Source organism: Monoraphidium neglectum (assembly GCF_000611645.1).
Source record: "Monoraphidium neglectum strain SAG 48.87 unplaced genomic scaffold scaffold00409, whole genome shotgun sequence".
Taxonomy (NCBI): Eukaryota; Viridiplantae; Chlorophyta; class Chlorophyceae; order Sphaeropleales; family Selenastraceae; genus Monoraphidium; species Monoraphidium neglectum.
Window position 1 is genome coordinate 2,055 of NW_014013219.1, and position 15,000 is coordinate 17,054.

Genomic DNA, 15,000 nt, shown 5'->3' on the forward strand with positions numbered 1-15,000 from the left:
GCGCCGCGCCGCCCGCCGGCAGCAGCGCGGCGTCGCCGACCCGCGGGCAGTCCCGCAGGTCCAGCCGCCGCAGCTGCGCCAGCGACGACAGCAGCAGGGCCGCCTCGCAATTTCTGAGGTTCCCGCAGCCCGCAAGCTCCAGGCACGTCAGCCGCGAGCACGCCGCAAGCTCCCCCAAGCCGGCCACGCGCCAGCAGCGCGCCAGCGACAGCCGCCGCAGCCCCCGCGCCGCCGCCGGGCCCCGCGCGACGGCCGCGGGCGCGCGCGCCGTCAGGCGGGGGCAGTGCGAGAGGTCAAGATCGGTCAACGCGGGGCAGCGCGCCGCTATCGTCTCCACTGTGTCGTCCAAGAGACGCGCGACTCGCGACAGCGAGAGCGCTCGCAGGCATGCCCCGACGTGGGGGCCGGCGGGGCCTGCCAGCACCCTGGTGAGGCTGCGGCCGTCCAGCAGGGTGTGGCCCGCAAGCATCAGCCGCGCCGGCCCGAGGGGGTCGCCGCCGCCGCCGCTGGGGGGTTCGTCGCCGCTGCTGCAGCTGAGCGCGCTGCTGCCTGTGTCCCGCCCGGCGCCAGGTCCCACCAGGAGGGATTCGAGGGCCTCCTCGGTCAGCAGCTGCAGCCGCGCAGCGGCGGCGAGCACGTGCGCGCGCAGCGGCGCCGGCAGCGCCGCGGCCGCGACCGCATGGGCGGGCGCCACGGACGCGCCGGCGCCGGGGAGAGCCGGAGCAGCGAGCGCAGAGGCCGCCGCGCGGGCTGATAGCACCAGGAGCGTCGGGACGGGCTCGCGGCCGGGGGCGGCGGCGCCCTGGCGGCCGTCCATGCTGACCTCAGCGCTGCCACCGCTCATGATGGCTCAGACTCGAGCTGCTGCGCCTGCGCCTGCTCCTGCTGGCTCCGCTCCTGCCGCCTCTTGCGGCGCCACGGCTTCTGCCGGTCCTCCTCCTCCTGCGCGGCTGCCGCCGCCGCCGCCGCGGCCGCGGCCGCGGCAGCAGCCGCCTCCCTCTGCTTGGCCTCGCGCCACGCGTCGGCGCCGCCGGCCGCCTCCACTTCCTGCCGCTGCTGCGCGGCGAGGCGGCTCAGGGGCTCGCTGAAAGTATAGTAACCGATACCAATGCCGATCCTGCTCGTGTGTTTTTGGTGGGGGGCACGTATCGGGCTCTGGAGCACAAGACAATGGCAGATGCGCCTTGCGTGCCATGTCCTTACGACGGACGCAGCCACAAAGGCACTGTGGACACCTGGCGCGGGCTTCTTTTATGACTCACATGGCAGCCAGCAGCGGCTGGCGCAGCGACGCGCGCATGCCCGCCTGCAAGGGCGCGACAGCAGCAACGCGTGCGAGCGCCTTGCAGTGTGCTGCGCCGCTCAGCGATCCGTAGTGTATGCCGGGATGGCCACCGTGACTCGGCAGCTGACCTGGAAATGAACTCTAGATCCACTCTACGCAAATGGACCAAGATCGAAAGCAAACTCTGCTGCGGCTTGCGCGATCTGCCAACCCATCGATAGATTGATCAGGCGATTCGCTTGTATACTCATTTCATCAAGGATAATACATGCCTCACATGTCGTAGAAAGGCATGTTTGGGGCAGGTTTGGGGGAAGAGTTGGCGAAGTGCAGCACACCCGTGAGTCATACTGCAGACACCCATCTTCACTGGACCTGAGGACCAGAACCAAACGGCAGCCCTGTTCCGCCATGAGCACCTGGTGCATGTCAGCATATGCGGATGGTCACACCACCATCACACACACCCAAGCTCATACGTCAAGGCAAGTAGAAGCGGCCAGAGCAACGTCTTCGCTGGCGCAGCATGCAGCACACCAGAGGCTCAGGCTACGAGCCTGGCAGCTCTACCGCTGTACTCGGTGCGTGTGAGTAGGCGCTTGCCATGCGAGACATATTCACACCCTCTGTGATCCTGCATTCTCTGCCAATGGGTCATACACGCACTGACCTTGAGGGGAAGCTTGCACAACGCTGCCAGTGACTAGAGGGTCGCCACAAGAGGTGTTGGGGCTGGCGGATAACGTTTGAAAGGGGTGCGTAGAAGCCACCCTGGAATACAACAATCGTAAGGACTCAAGGGAGATGAGAGGACAGTTGGCAACAAACCTATCTGCATACTACCGCACTGTCATGCAATGTACATGTGCATCATTCGCTGCCGCAGCTGAGGAAACGGAGCTTTGTGAAGAAGGTGTTTGTACGGGTATGGCGCCCGCGTACATCATCAGTGATCTGGTCCCAAAGAAACGGGGCCGCAGTCAATGATCTTGACTCCCTGCCACGGCCCGGCATACACCAATCGTGTTTACATACTTCATAATTCCCTCTACACTGCGCAGGTCGTGCAGATTCCACAATGCATCCAAGCCCGCGCGAAGCGGATGTCCGCTTGACCACCGTGTCCACGATGGTCAAGAAGCAAAAATTCGAGCGCGCCGATAGCCAGAGTCACACTGGCCACAAGCCCTCGCCCCTGTGGCCTTTTGCTGACCAGGCAGAGGTGCCTGAAGATGTAGTGCGCACCATGCTGGCACTGCTGCTGCCCGCATGCGCCAAAACGCTCCGCCTCGTGAGCCGGAGTGCGCGGCGCTGCAGCGACGCGCACACTAAACGCCTGGGCGTCGGCGGCATGCAGCAGATCGGGTGGCTCAGGAACGCCCTGCCGCGCTTCAGGCCCGGCCTTCGAGACCTGACCGTCCAACGCACCAACACGGCGCAAGCGGCTGTGGCGCTCTTTGAGTTGCTGCCGAGGCTGACCATGCTCACCAGCCTCGCCATTGTCGGCCTGTCGCCACAGCAGAAGCAGGCGCAGCACCTTTCGCTCATCGGCGCCCTGACGCAGCTGCGGCGGTTGGCGGTCGAGCACGCTTGCCTGTGCGGCAGCTCCGCCGTTGTGGCGGCTGGTGCGCGTCTTCCCCAACTCGAGGCACTCTCATGTGCATATACCTGCATGCGCAGCGATCCAGTCGACACGGTTGCGCCCCTTGTCTGTGCCCTCGAGAGGGCGCCATGGTCATGCCTTCAGGTGCGCACACATGCGTATCACGTGCTACATACATGCAAACGGCCAACATGGGAGCCTGTTTTGTTGCCCATGCATGGCCGCATGCCATGCCGTGCCATGCACACGCAGCAGCAAGGCGCGTGCATGCAGCCGCCCCACAGTGGTTGCATGCCCGTGCATGCATGTGGCATGCGCATGCCGAACGCTCGGCCAAAAACCGGCGCGCCCCTAGCCGCGACTGCTGGCTCCACCCCACAGCCTCTGCACCCAACTTCAACATGCTGCATGCATGCAGGAGCTAGCCCTCCCGAACCTGACGCCGGACGACGCCGAAAGCCTGGCTGCTTTGCAGCTTCCCGTGCTTTCAAAACTGGAGCTGTCGCGCGTGCGCCACGCACGGTACTACAAGGACAGCGTGCTGCGGCTGCTGGTCAGCGCACCCTGGCTCAAGCGCCTGCACAGCCTCGCGATCACCGGCTGCGTGCTGCTCCCCGACGGCCTCGCGCCGCTGGCCGCCGTCGGGCTGCCGCTGCTGGAAGAGCTTGTGGTGAAGGACTCAGCCAACGGCAACAAAGGTTCTCTTTTTGACACGGGCGGAAATGACGGCGCAGCTGCAGCCCCAGCCGCAGCCCTGGCAGCAGCACCAGCACCAGCACTGGCACCAGCGCTGCCATCAGCAGCAGGACCAGCACCGTTGCACCTCCCGCTCCTGCGGCGGCTGGTCCTCATTGAGAACCGCTGCGTGTCGGGCGCCGACGTGCTACGCCTGCTGTCCGCGCAGCTCGCCCCCACTACTGAGGAGGGTGAGGGGTCGGGCAACGGCCCGGATGCCGTTGCAGACTGCGACGCCTCCCCCTTGGAGGAGCTGGTCCTCATGAACAACAAGCGGGGCGGCACAGACATGCCGCAAGCGGAGGTCCTCGCGCTCATGCGGGCGATGGCGGCGGCGCCGCTGCGCAAGCTGCGCGGGCTGTCGATCTCCGGCGGCGTGGGCGACAGGGTGATCGGGGAGCTGGCGAGCGCGCCCTGGGCCGGCGGCCTCGAGCGGCTGGCGCTCGCGTGGAACGACGAGCTGGGCGCGAGCGGCGACCTGATGCCCTGGGCGGCGCTGACGGGCGCGCCGCTGCGCGCGTTGAGGGCGCTGGACCTTTCTTACAGCTCGGGGATGTCTGCGGGCGCCGGCGCGCTGCTGGGGACCGCGGAGTGGCTGGGGCGCCTGGAGAGCCTCAACCTCAAAGGCACGGCGCCCAAGGCGTTGGCTGCGCTGCAGGCAGAACATGAGTTTGATGCGTTGAAAAGCGGCGGGGCCTGCGAAATATTGACCGGCTGATCTGCTGTCCGACATGTTCACCTCTGGTCAGTCCATGAGCCCCAAGTGCATCGCTTTGATAAATGATGGGATGGAGCATGAGGGTTGGCTGCCGCCTGACATTGACTTGTTCTTGGATATGATCTCGAAATCGCTCATCATTGCAAGCATCATGGGAGTTACTGATCCGCACAGGTTCCTTGCAGACACGCTCCAGCGGCACCTACTGTAGGGGGCATCGGGCATGGGCGTGCATAAGGGTGCTGCAGGCCCAGTGCTGCTGTGCTGTGAGACAACCGCCGCCGGGGTTCGCCCACCACAACTACGCTTGGGCGGTCATGCGGTGTGCGATAAACAAATTTTGTGATTATCATCGTTGTTATATACACCCAACAAGCCGATTCTGGGCCTCCACAGGTTTGTTGATGGACGACAGTGCGTGTCGATCAGCGCTACAGCAGCAAGCGCGCGGGGGATCCAAGATCTATGCGAACGAATAGATTAATTGGGCGCTTCACAGCTTTATATCAGCGGCATCTATGTGCTAAGGCCAAAACGGCGCCACTGCGGCGGCGCAGTGGCACGCACACGTACGCCACGGTGCTCACACTCTGCACCCCTTGAATTCGCTGTGCCAAACAGGGACATCGAGTAGCTCAAGGAAGGATGGCTCGCGCGGCTGCGCGGCTGGCGTTTGCATGCCTTGCGCTGGCAGCCTTAGCGGCCGCCACCCACGCTGTGGCTACAGACGGCCCACCGGCGGTGCCCTCGATACCTGCAACGGCTGCCGTGGCGCCTGTAGCAGTTGCCGACCCAGAGCCAGGGCCTAACTCCAAGCCAGCGGAGCCCTTGCCGGCATCCACAGCCGCGCCCACGCCCGCGTCCTTAGCGTTCCTCAAGGCGGCCCCTGCGCCCACCCTGAAGCCAGAATCCGACCAAGCGCTCGCGCTCAAGCCGGCACCCGCGGCGCCCACCCCAGCGCCCGCGGCGCCCGCGCCCACCCCTGTTGCGCCCAAGCCGGCGCCCGCGGCGCCCAAGCTGGAGCCGGCGCCCGCGGCGCTCGAGCCGGCGCTTGCGGCGCCGAAGGCGGGGCCGGCCCCTCCGGTCGCGTTTGGTGGGCTGTCCAGCGCACAGCTGAGCCAGCTGGATCTCAGCAAGGCGGTGGCCGACACTCTGGTTGCGCCCATCCAAGGGGCGTGCGTCAAGTTCCAGACCGCAGTGGCATGCAACGCCGCGGGCAAGTCCAAGCTCTGCGCGTGGGACGCTGGGCAGGTGCGTCAGCGTTGGCGGCAGTTGCAGCGGCGGCGCCCAGGACTACTGTGTGTCCCATGTTGCTGCGGCGCATGCGCAATGGCTGGCTGCTCGTGTTGCGGCTCGCGTCAAAGCTTGAGATTTTATTTCGTGTTGCTGCGGTTTGTCTGCAACGGCCGGCTGCTCACGTGCTCGCAGCAGGCTGGCTAGGGAAGCTGCTGCCTTGAATGATTGACGGCGCATGAACAGCAGTTGACAAGCACCTTTGCACTTGAATGCATCTAACCGATGCAGGAATGCATCTAACCGATGCAGTCCTGCGAGTCTTGACAACCGATGTACGCCCTCCCCCCCCTCGCCGCCCAATCTTCTTGGCAACCCCAGACCCCCAGCTGCCGCGTCCCCGCCAACCTCGTAAGCACCGCCTTTTGCCCTGGATCCAAGACGCGCCGCATCGTGTCCTGCCAGCTCGCCGCCACCGAGGCGGCCTGCAAGGTCGCGGACCCGGCCTGCTCCTGGGCGCTCCCCCCCGCAGCCGCACTGCCGGCCGCGCCCGCGCCCGCCGCGATCCCGGCGGCGTCGCGGCGTATGCTGGCGGCGGCTGCGCCGACATGCAGGGCGACCGATGTGAGGGAGGTGGAGGATGACAGGGTGGAGCTAGGCAAGCTGGCATGGGAAATCATCCACACCAAGGCCCCCACTGGTGGGTGTTCTCCTGCATTCTGCTGGCCTTGCCATTGGGGGCTGAAGCGCAGTTGCTGGTTTGACACAACGAGCAGCAGACAGCTGGCATGGTTACACGCCTGCAGAGCCTCTGCTGGTGTGGCGCCTAAGCCCGGCGGTGACCGCAACGCCAGCAGTGCACACTGTGAGGATTTGCACGGACGAGAAGACCTGTTTCTACGCCTGTGGATCTCTGACACCCCTCATGCTCTCGTTTCGCAGATTGCCCCATCACAACCAGCACCCGCGTGCCCGCCACGCCGGCCATCGCCTCGGCGTCTGGCGCTCCCTCAGCGGCCGCCCCGACGGCTCCCAGCGCGGCTGGCGCCCCTGCCGCCGGCGCCCGCGCGGCCGCGGCACTGGCAGCGCCAGCAGCCGACGCTCCTGCGCCTGCCCAGGCCGGCACCGGCACACCCGCGGCTGGCGACGACGGCAGGGCTGCACCTGCAGGCGCCGCGCCGGGCGCCACTCCAGGGCTGCGCCCCTCCCGGTCGGGCCTGGCGGGTTTGGCCGGTGGCGAGCACCCGGCTCGCCTGCGCCGCACGGCCCAAAACTCAGCGAGCAGCCTCGCCGCCACCTCGCTGGCCGGCGCCGCGGCGCTCTTGACCGCCGTGCTCCTGCTGTGATCCTGGACTGCGCTTGCGCTTCGCACGGCGAGGCCCGCGCATGACAGTGGCACATGCGCGGCAGCTGAGCCGTTTGTCGGCACACGCGTAGCGACGCACGAGCCACGCTGCGTTAGTCTCTTAGATGCAATCACTTGATGGCGGGGTTCAGGGTTTTGGGTTTGCTCCAGACTCTGGAGAGCAGGAGCGACACTTGGCGTGCACACCGTCCGGCTGGCGGCTCACGAATTTCCTCTCTGCTGGCTCTGTGGTGGCGCTGCGGGGGCAAGTGACGAAAACAGGCGCGGAGCGCTTGCCCAATTGTTGGGCGCCCCGTGTTGTTGGCGGCGGGGGCGCCGTAGACACGTTCTCGGCCGTGCGTTGCTTGGTGCGCGCGCATCTGCAACTACAGGTGTGCTGCTGCCCTCTGGCCCTGTGGTCCGACGGCTGCGCAGTAGATCAAACAGCGCCTCGCTCTTCGCTATCTTCAAATCTGGCTGTTGCAATCGGTGAGGATGTGCAACCTGCGCCCTCAAACGCCTTGCTTGCACCGGCCAGTTGCAAGGCCTGGAGTGCGCGCCACACGGCGCCGCCCCTTCCAGACTGTGAAACCGCTCCATCAATTGGGATCAAATAATGCTTCCCATGCTGCACACGTGCTTTGCCACCCTTCGGTATGCAACCAGCGCCTCCAGAAGCAACCACCTGCGAACACATGAGATTGCTCATAATACATCTGTGCGCCAGCACTGCGCATCAATCAGTAACAATCAAGCTGCAGCAACCAAGGCATGGCAAGGACCATTTCTTGCGCTCCCTGCCTGTGACAGTCGACCCATCCCCAGGCTATACTTTAGTAGGGTGGACTGCAACAGAGGACCGGAATAACAGCATCAACACCGTGTTGGTGACCCTCAGGCGCAGCAAGAGGGCAGCCCAGATAGTAATATACCATGTCCATGCCCCAGCGCTTTAGTGACATGGTCTTGCAAGCGCTTATCACCAAGTTGGTGCACAAGCAAGACTGGACACCACCTGCTTGCACATGGGGAAATGCCCATAAGTCGGCGCTGCTGCTGTGCGAAATGTAAAACCTGTATGATTGTATGCGCCCAGTGGGCAAGCCCAAGCGTGTGATGCATGTAATGTGGTGGCTTGACACAAGCTCGCTACGTACCCACACATACAGCAGTGCCCAGCATAAGAATGTACCAGCCAACGCCTGCGCTTTTCTTGTCCAACACTCACATTCTTGCGAGTGCACGCCATGCACCTGTTGGCTGTCTGGCACGTTAGAGGCGCGGTTGGCCCCATTAGTCTACTCTTGTGTGCCGCAGCCCGTTCCTGTCCGCAACTTCAGTCTGTGGATGCCTCCCCTGCCCCCGCCTCCCCCTCTGCTGCCTCCACCGCCGCACCCGCCCTGCGCTCCGCCTGCTCGTGCGCCTCTGCGGCGTGTGGCAGCAGCGGGGACACACAGGTGATTGGAGGCTGTGCCATGTCCTGCTTGGTCCACGGCCATTCAAGCTGCCACGAGCCCTCCTTTAACACATGCCCCCCTATTCTGGCCCGTCGGCGCCTGCTGTGGAGTTGTGGGCGCGCAGGCTCTGGCCGTCGGCTAAGGTCATGCCTGCAGTGCGTCCGCAAGGCGTCGAGGCGTGCATGTGCCCGCTCACCTTCCGGCGTGGCGGCGCGTTGGAGGCCGAGCACGTCCAGCAGCCACGCCACCTGCTCCCTCATGAGGCTCGGCAGCTGCTCTGGGGACGTCAGGTAGAAATGGGCCACCTCCCTGGACGTCACAACGGGCGGGGGGGTTGAGGGTGCAGGGTTCAGGGTTCAGGGGTACGATGGAGAGTGACAGCAGCTCCAGGACTTTTGGCGGCGGGGGCATGGCAGGGTGTGGAATGAAGCAATTGCCCTTGGCAAGGGTGCCAGTTTGGCGATCGGGTCAGCAATCACGGCATACATATACAGTTTGCAAGATTTTGGTGGGAAGGACCGATTGGTCAGGTAGGTGAGATGGAGGGGGCGAGTCCACGGAAGAGTGTGCGATCCGAGGAGGGACCGGATGCGGCAACAGCCCTCTTGAAGGTGAGGGGACGCGGGCGCCGCCGACACTGGAGCGTCACTGCAAGGCGAGCCACAAGGGATCGGGCGAGCAACGGCCGACTCTCACCGGGAGATGAGGGTCCCCTTCTTTGCGAGTTGCACCGCCCGCTGCACCTGGTCGTAGGGGCAGAGCTGGTCCTGGGTGGACGCCACCAGCAGGACAGGGGCCTTGGGGCAAAGAGGGGGGTCGGAGCGCGCGGGGCCGGCAGGGTTCAAGAAGAGGGGGAGGGTGGGCGCTATGCGGGCATAGCCTGGCGGTAGGGATGGGTCCGTTTGAGGGGAGGGGGTGGACGGTTCAGGCATGGGAGGGTGTGGGTGTGCACCTGGATTGGCAGCGGCGTGCTTGGCAATATGCTTGCCGTTAACAAGGCTCAAGCAGAGGCCAATATCAAGGGGGGCCAATATCACGGGGGAACACCATCGTTGCGCGCAGGTGGACCAAGTGCAACGCAGGCGCCGTGTGCAGTGGATAAGTCCACCGAGGGTGCCTGGTCGCCGCGCAGGACGCACCACGCAGGGGCGCTCGGAGGCGAGCGGGGTGCGCCGCGCAATCGACAGCCACGCACCTCAATCCGCGGGATCGCCGTAATCGGGGAGTACTTTTCCAGGGTGAGCTCTGCGCTCAGACGCGCGCACGCCATGTTGCGCCACCCCCCCTGCGACGGCGGGGCCGGACGTTCAGGGTATAGACATGCACAGTTGTGGGTACCGCAGGCGGCAGCAGGCTCGGCATCGCACAGCCGCGAGCCGTGCCACCAGGCTGGGTGACGAGGATCGTTGAGTGGGTGGTGTGATGCCCTGGCCGCACTCTTACCCAAAAAAAAGCACCTGCACGTTAAGTGCTGAGTCCAACCCCGAGCCCCGCTTACACACACAAACGCACACACGTGCTCGCACATACGCGTGCAGACGCCGCACACTCAACCCACACCCACCCTACCACCCATCAACCTAGAATGCACAAGAACCATTCCAACACACGCAACGAGATGAAGATACACATCGTCGCCACGCAGGCACCCACATCGACGCCCACACCTGCGGCTGCTCTGGCCGGCTGGCCAGGTAGTGCGTCATGTCATCCTCCTCCAGCTGCATCAGGGCCAAGCTGCCAGGAGGCCCAGCCAGGGGCACATAGATGGGAGGCAGCCCAAGGGCATGCCTAGGGGGTGCATGGGGGCGGCAGTTTGGCGTGCGTCGGCGAGAAATGCGGCAGCAGGGGTTTCTTTGGACGAGTTGATATCTGTAACAAGCGTGATGCATGCAACGGGCACCGCTTTTATCGCGCAAGCCCACCTTCCTGCCGACTGCTGTCGCCATATCGCAATGTGCGCACACACACACACACACACACACATACACACACACACACACACACACAAGCAAACGCACACGTCTTGACCGCACTCACGCGTCAACACCTCCCCAACCTGCCTGGCTTTGTCCTTCAGCCCAAGCAGCAGCATGCGCAGCGACTTGGGGATCCCCCGGGACTTCACCGATCGCAGTGTTGCTGCCGTTGCATTGAGGTGGGGCACCTGTGGTCAAACACAACCAGTCGAGACGGCAGCTGGTCAGTCAAATTTGGGCGGGATCTCAATGATCTGGTGGGGCCCTCTTGATCTGGCCGCGACATATTGCCCGACGGCCCCTTCTTCCCACCTGCGCTATGACCGCCTTGACCCGCGGCCCTAGGGTGGGCGCAATGCTGAGCGCGTGGCCGGCGCCAAAGCTCGTGCCCCAAAGGATGACCCTGGGTTGGGTCCCACACGCGGAGGCGTGAAGCGAGGTCGCAAGCTTGCACGTCCACACGCCGCACGTCACAAGGGAGCCGACAGTGGCAGACGTTGCAGAGTGCGCGCATGCACCATGTCAACATTTCAAGGCCATATCTGGGCATGAAATGCATGCTTTGCGTTTCTGCGGCTGGATACACAGCCAATGCGTCACTGCACCACTGCCAAGGCTGGGGTCGCCGCCCTGCACCCCTGCAAGCACGCAACAAACGCAGCAGGGATCCACGGGCGCGGCAGCTGCCCCAGCCGCTGCAGCCGCCCACCTGTCGGGATCGACCTCCCCCAGAAGCCCCTGCCGCCCCTCCCTGGCGCCTGTGCTGCCAGTGACGAAATCGAACGCGGCCCGCCAGTCCTGTATGTGCCGCCGCGGGCTGACCCAGTGGCGCGGCTCGCCGTCGCTGCCGCCAAAGCCTCGGTAGTCGAACGTGAACACCGCCAGGCCGGCATCAGCAAAGTAGGCAGAGTACCTTCCGGAGGGAGGTTACGGCCAGGGGTGCGAGGGGTTGGGGGCGGGATCGCTCCAGCGGGCAGTGGTCAAGGACGTTCACTGCAGGGAATCTTCTGAGGGTGCCGTCACGCGCTGATTCGGTTACTCATCCACCGCCCGCACAGCAGACGAGGATGGGCTCAGTGCAATCAAGCTGCGGTGTGGTGAAGGGTCCAGCTGCAAGGCGGGGGGCCCTTCACGTGTCGGCGGCTGCTGCAGGACTCACTTGTGCAGGCCGGTGTCCCTCTGGCCGCCCATCCCTACACACGGCAGCGTGCGCGCCCGGGAGGTCGCCAGGCAGCTGAGGCAGCGCGCGGAATCCGGCAACACAGGTGCCAACCAGCACGCACACCAAGCCGACCAATTTTGATGTCACAGCCGGCCGACCTCGGTAAATCGCCGCGGCAAAACGGGGGGAAGCAACACGGCGTGCTCACCGTGTGCCATCAGCACCACCGGCGGCCTCTCGGCCCCCCGGTTTTTCGGCAGGTACAGCCACGCCTCGCAACGCACGCCGGAGCATGGGAACCCAACATTTGTGCGGGTGTAACTGCCCGGGTGGAGTGTGCGTGCGTGCGTGTGTGTGTGTGTGTGTGTGTGTGTGTGTGTGTGTGTGTGTGTGTGTGTGTGTGTGTGTGTGTGTAGGCTGCATGAGAACGCAGAAGTGAGCGTGTGTGGCTTGCATAGCGGAGCCCGCAGGTTGGATGAACGCCCCTGATTCGGCACGAGCCCGTGCTGTGCATTATCATAGATGCTATCATGTCAGACGTCCAGCGCACAGTGAACAGCGGTACTGCAGCGCGCGGCGCCCAAAGCGATTAACCGCCTGTTGCAAACCGCCACAGCTTGCAGCTGTTGGCCATCTGCTATAACAACAGTGCTTGAAGTGACCTCTCGTCTTATGTACACACGTACTCACAGCGGTTGGTCGAGATCCAGCGTGTTCGGCGTTTGAAGGTCCTTCCGCACCAAGTCACGGGCATCGATCGTCCCAGGCTCCGGTATGACTAGTAGACAGGCTGCCAGAGCTACTATTAAGCTGAGACGAAGCATGATGCCAGTCGCTGCCCGAGACGCTCAAAATTGACGACCTCCAAGTCCTTTCTCCTTTGTGTGTATGTTTGAGCACCTTGAATGAATAAAACCGTCGATTTTGGAGTCTGCATGATGCGTGCGAGGCAGGTATGAAATGGTGCAGTTGGCTGGTGGTTGGTTGGTGACCCGCCCCCTTCTGCAGATATCCTTCGGGACAAACTGTTAGGTGACGGCCTCATGCAATCAAAACCGTCCACTTGAAGCTTGCAGAGCTGCTGAACCACCTTGCCGTCTTCAGTGGTGCACCCGGCGGGTACACAGCATAGGGTCCTTCCCATACCGTATTCTCCGCATGCCGAGCGCATGCCACGTCGCACAATTGCAAGGGCAGCGCAGTTGGTCGTCGATACCCCCACACAATTTAATCTACTGATTATGACCTGCAGTGTGCCAACTCCTGCACGAAAGGCTGCATAGTCGAACATCTTTGCGGGGGGTGCGTGTCCAAATCCTGGCCAGATTGTGCGCCCCACCCCCTGCCCCTGCCTACATCTTGAGGGTGATTACAAGAATAAATGGACAGCTGTCAGAATGCAGCGCAAGGCATAGCCTCACCCTGCGGTGATCCTAGACGTCTCGGCATAGGGTCATGTGTTCCTTAAACAAAGAGGGAGGGCGAACACCAAACGTTGTGCGCGCTGTGCCTCCCTGGCCACAGGTGCCAGATACTTCTGCTTCACAGGATTTAAAAATCCTCAACACTTCCACATGCTGTGCCTTATCCAGGCCTTGCAGCAATGCGCAATTACAATTCAGTCATAATGCAACAGCAAATGTAGCTTTCGAATCAAGGAGAAATCAAATTGGCTGCCGCCGTTGAGTTGGCTGCTGTGGCGTTTTGAGGAGTCGCGTTTCGCGTCGCGTTGAGGGTTGCCTTCGCTGCCACGGGAGCTGCAGGCGCCGGGGATGGCGAGGGCGCCGGAGAGGCTGACGCGGCTGCTGCCGTAACAGGAGCCTGTGTCGTGTTTGCCGCCACCGTAGTGTTGGCCGCCGCCACTGCCGCCGTGGGTGCCGGAGACGTCCCCGGCGTGGCCGCAGCAGCAGGAAATGGGGCTGTGGCTGGTTTTCCTGGTGCAGGGGACGCCGCGGCTGGCGTGGCTGGCTTATTGGGGGCCGGGGACTTGGCTGAGGGGACCGCAGTGGCGTTGCTAGTGAGTGCCTTGATGTCTGGCAGCAAGGTACCATTGATCACTGCAACGAGTGACGTGGCGCAGGATGAATTCAGCAGTGGAGTGAGCAAGCACGCTGGCGCCATATGATGGGTCGCAGCTGTCCCATGTGTTGCGGATGCAAGATTTCCATAACAATCCTCATCCCAGATTTTGCAGGTTGGAGGCAGTGATGCAGGTTAGGATGGGGTAGCAGGTGCATATATGCTCACGGTTGACGAGGCTGGCGCCGGCGATGATGTCGAATTTGACCACCTTGGCCGGCGGGGCGCCCTTGAGGTCTGAGATCAGCTCGATCGTCCCAACCTTGGGGGCCTCAAACACCTGGAAGAAGCAGGGGAATGGAGGTTGGTGGGTCGCGGCCGCTTGTGATGGTATGAGCGTACGTCAGGAGGGTTCGCTAGAGTAACGGCTGCTGACGGCCCCCAGCCAGGCACTGATGACTCGTCAATGCCCTCGGAGGTCCCGAGGAGTTCAGCACTCGTGCCGCTGCGCCAAGCAGGCAGATACGCACTGTTTTGCGCGCTGCCTTGTCTGAGATGCGTGCTCACGCGCGCATTCAGCTTGTGCACACATGCCGCAAAACGCACTCCCCCACATCCACATGCCTGCACGCGCGTTGTCTGACGCGTCCCCTACCACCCCCTCGCGCCCGCCCACCTTCTTGACAATCACGGAGTGCCCCTTTGCCAGAGTCGGCAGCTTCTCCCCGTCCTTGACCGCATTTGGGAGTATGCGCGCGCCACCTACAAAGTGGTCCGCCAGGATCGTGCCCAAAGTGGTCGCATTCAGCTGCACCTTGCGGCCGGCAAGGGTCACCTCGGCACCCGGCTTCGCCACTGCTGCGGCCAGGGGCGCGGCGGCCTGCAAGTGGGCACGTGCAGGCGCGGGCGCAGGTGCAGGTATACGTGAGGCGTTTAATTGGGCTGCAGGGGGAGAAAGAAGTGGTGCTTGGGCCCTGAGGATGATGACTAGCAAGTAGCAGTGATGCAAGCGTCGGCCGGGGAGTGCGCTGGCCGCTGCATTCCCCAAACACCTTGCCTAGCTGTCTTCGACCCTGTCCGGCCTGTGCAAGCATGGACCATGTTGCTGAGCATGCGTGCATTTGACTATGCAAACGGTTTCATCATTCCTTTGTAAGATCAAGTGGTGTGCCTCCTGCCCATCCATGCGGGTGCCTCCTCAGCAATGTTCAACACGTTGCCCACCGTGGCAATTGGGATGAACACGGTTGCGGCGGTCTTAGGGTTCGTGATGGCCTTGCTCAGGACGGGATCTCTTGAAACGAGGTCGAGGATGGGCTTGGTGACCTTGCGGAACTTCAAAGCGTCCTGGATTGTGACAAACACCTGCACACACAACCGCCAGGGCAGCGTCAGCAAGTGTGGCGAGGTTCAGCGGATGGTTCCAGAGTGCCGCAGGCAGCCGGACCCGGGGGGGGGGGGGGG

General features: G+C 63.5%; 6 protein-coding genes across 6 annotated transcripts in view; 2 read left to right on the forward strand and 4 right to left on the reverse strand.

The window, feature by feature from the left end:
• Positions 1-40: 40 nt before the first annotated feature.
• MNEG_3298 (hypothetical protein) lies at positions 41-817 on the reverse strand (the record flags this gene model as incomplete). The annotated part of the gene is made up of 1 exon (XM_014048219.1): positions 41-817. A coding segment is annotated over one exon (777 nt), but the record flags the coding sequence as incomplete, so codon positions are not given.
• Positions 818-840: 23 nt separating this feature from the next.
• MNEG_3299 (hypothetical protein) lies at positions 841-1,300 on the reverse strand (the record flags this gene model as incomplete). Its single annotated transcript, XM_014048220.1, has 2 exons — positions 841-1,117; positions 1,263-1,300. The coding sequence occupies 2 exons, from the start codon at positions 1,298-1,300 to the stop codon at positions 841-843; spliced, it is 315 nt and encodes a 104-aa protein (XP_013903674.1).
• Positions 1,301-3,300: 2,000 nt separating this feature from the next.
• Positions 3,301-4,341, forward strand: MNEG_3300 (hypothetical protein; the record flags this gene model as incomplete). The annotated part of the gene is made up of 1 exon (XM_014048221.1): positions 3,301-4,341. One exon carries the CDS (start codon positions 3,301-3,303, stop codon positions 4,339-4,341), a length of 1,041 nt encoding a protein of 346 aa, XP_013903675.1.
• A 645-nt stretch (positions 4,342-4,986) lies between these two features.
• Positions 4,987-6,920, forward strand: MNEG_3301 (hypothetical protein; the record flags this gene model as incomplete). The annotated part of the gene is made up of 3 exons (XM_014048222.1): positions 4,987-5,592; positions 5,956-6,274; positions 6,517-6,920. The coding sequence occupies 3 exons, from the start codon at positions 4,987-4,989 to the stop codon at positions 6,918-6,920; spliced, it is 1,329 nt and encodes a 442-aa protein (XP_013903676.1).
• A 1,335-nt stretch (positions 6,921-8,255) lies between these two features.
• On the reverse strand, positions 8,256-10,103 carry MNEG_3302 (hypothetical protein; the record flags this gene model as incomplete). The annotated part of the gene is made up of 5 exons (XM_014048223.1): positions 8,256-8,344; positions 8,573-8,685; positions 9,073-9,173; positions 9,572-9,661; positions 10,044-10,103. The coding sequence occupies 5 exons, from the start codon at positions 10,101-10,103 to the stop codon at positions 8,256-8,258; spliced, it is 453 nt and encodes a 150-aa protein (XP_013903677.1).
• A 3,590-nt stretch (positions 10,104-13,693) lies between these two features.
• Positions 13,694-15,000, reverse strand: part of MNEG_3303 (hypothetical protein) — a gene marked incomplete at both ends in the record, with an annotated part of 8,113 nt that continues 6,806 nt past the window's right edge. Inside the window, 3 exons of the mRNA XM_014048224.1 lie at positions 13,694-13,876; positions 14,213-14,416; positions 14,761-14,901. Coding sequence (XP_013903678.1) covers positions 13,694-13,876; positions 14,213-14,416; positions 14,761-14,901 — 528 coding nt within the window. The remainder of the gene's footprint in view (positions 13,877-14,212; positions 14,417-14,760; positions 14,902-15,000) is intronic.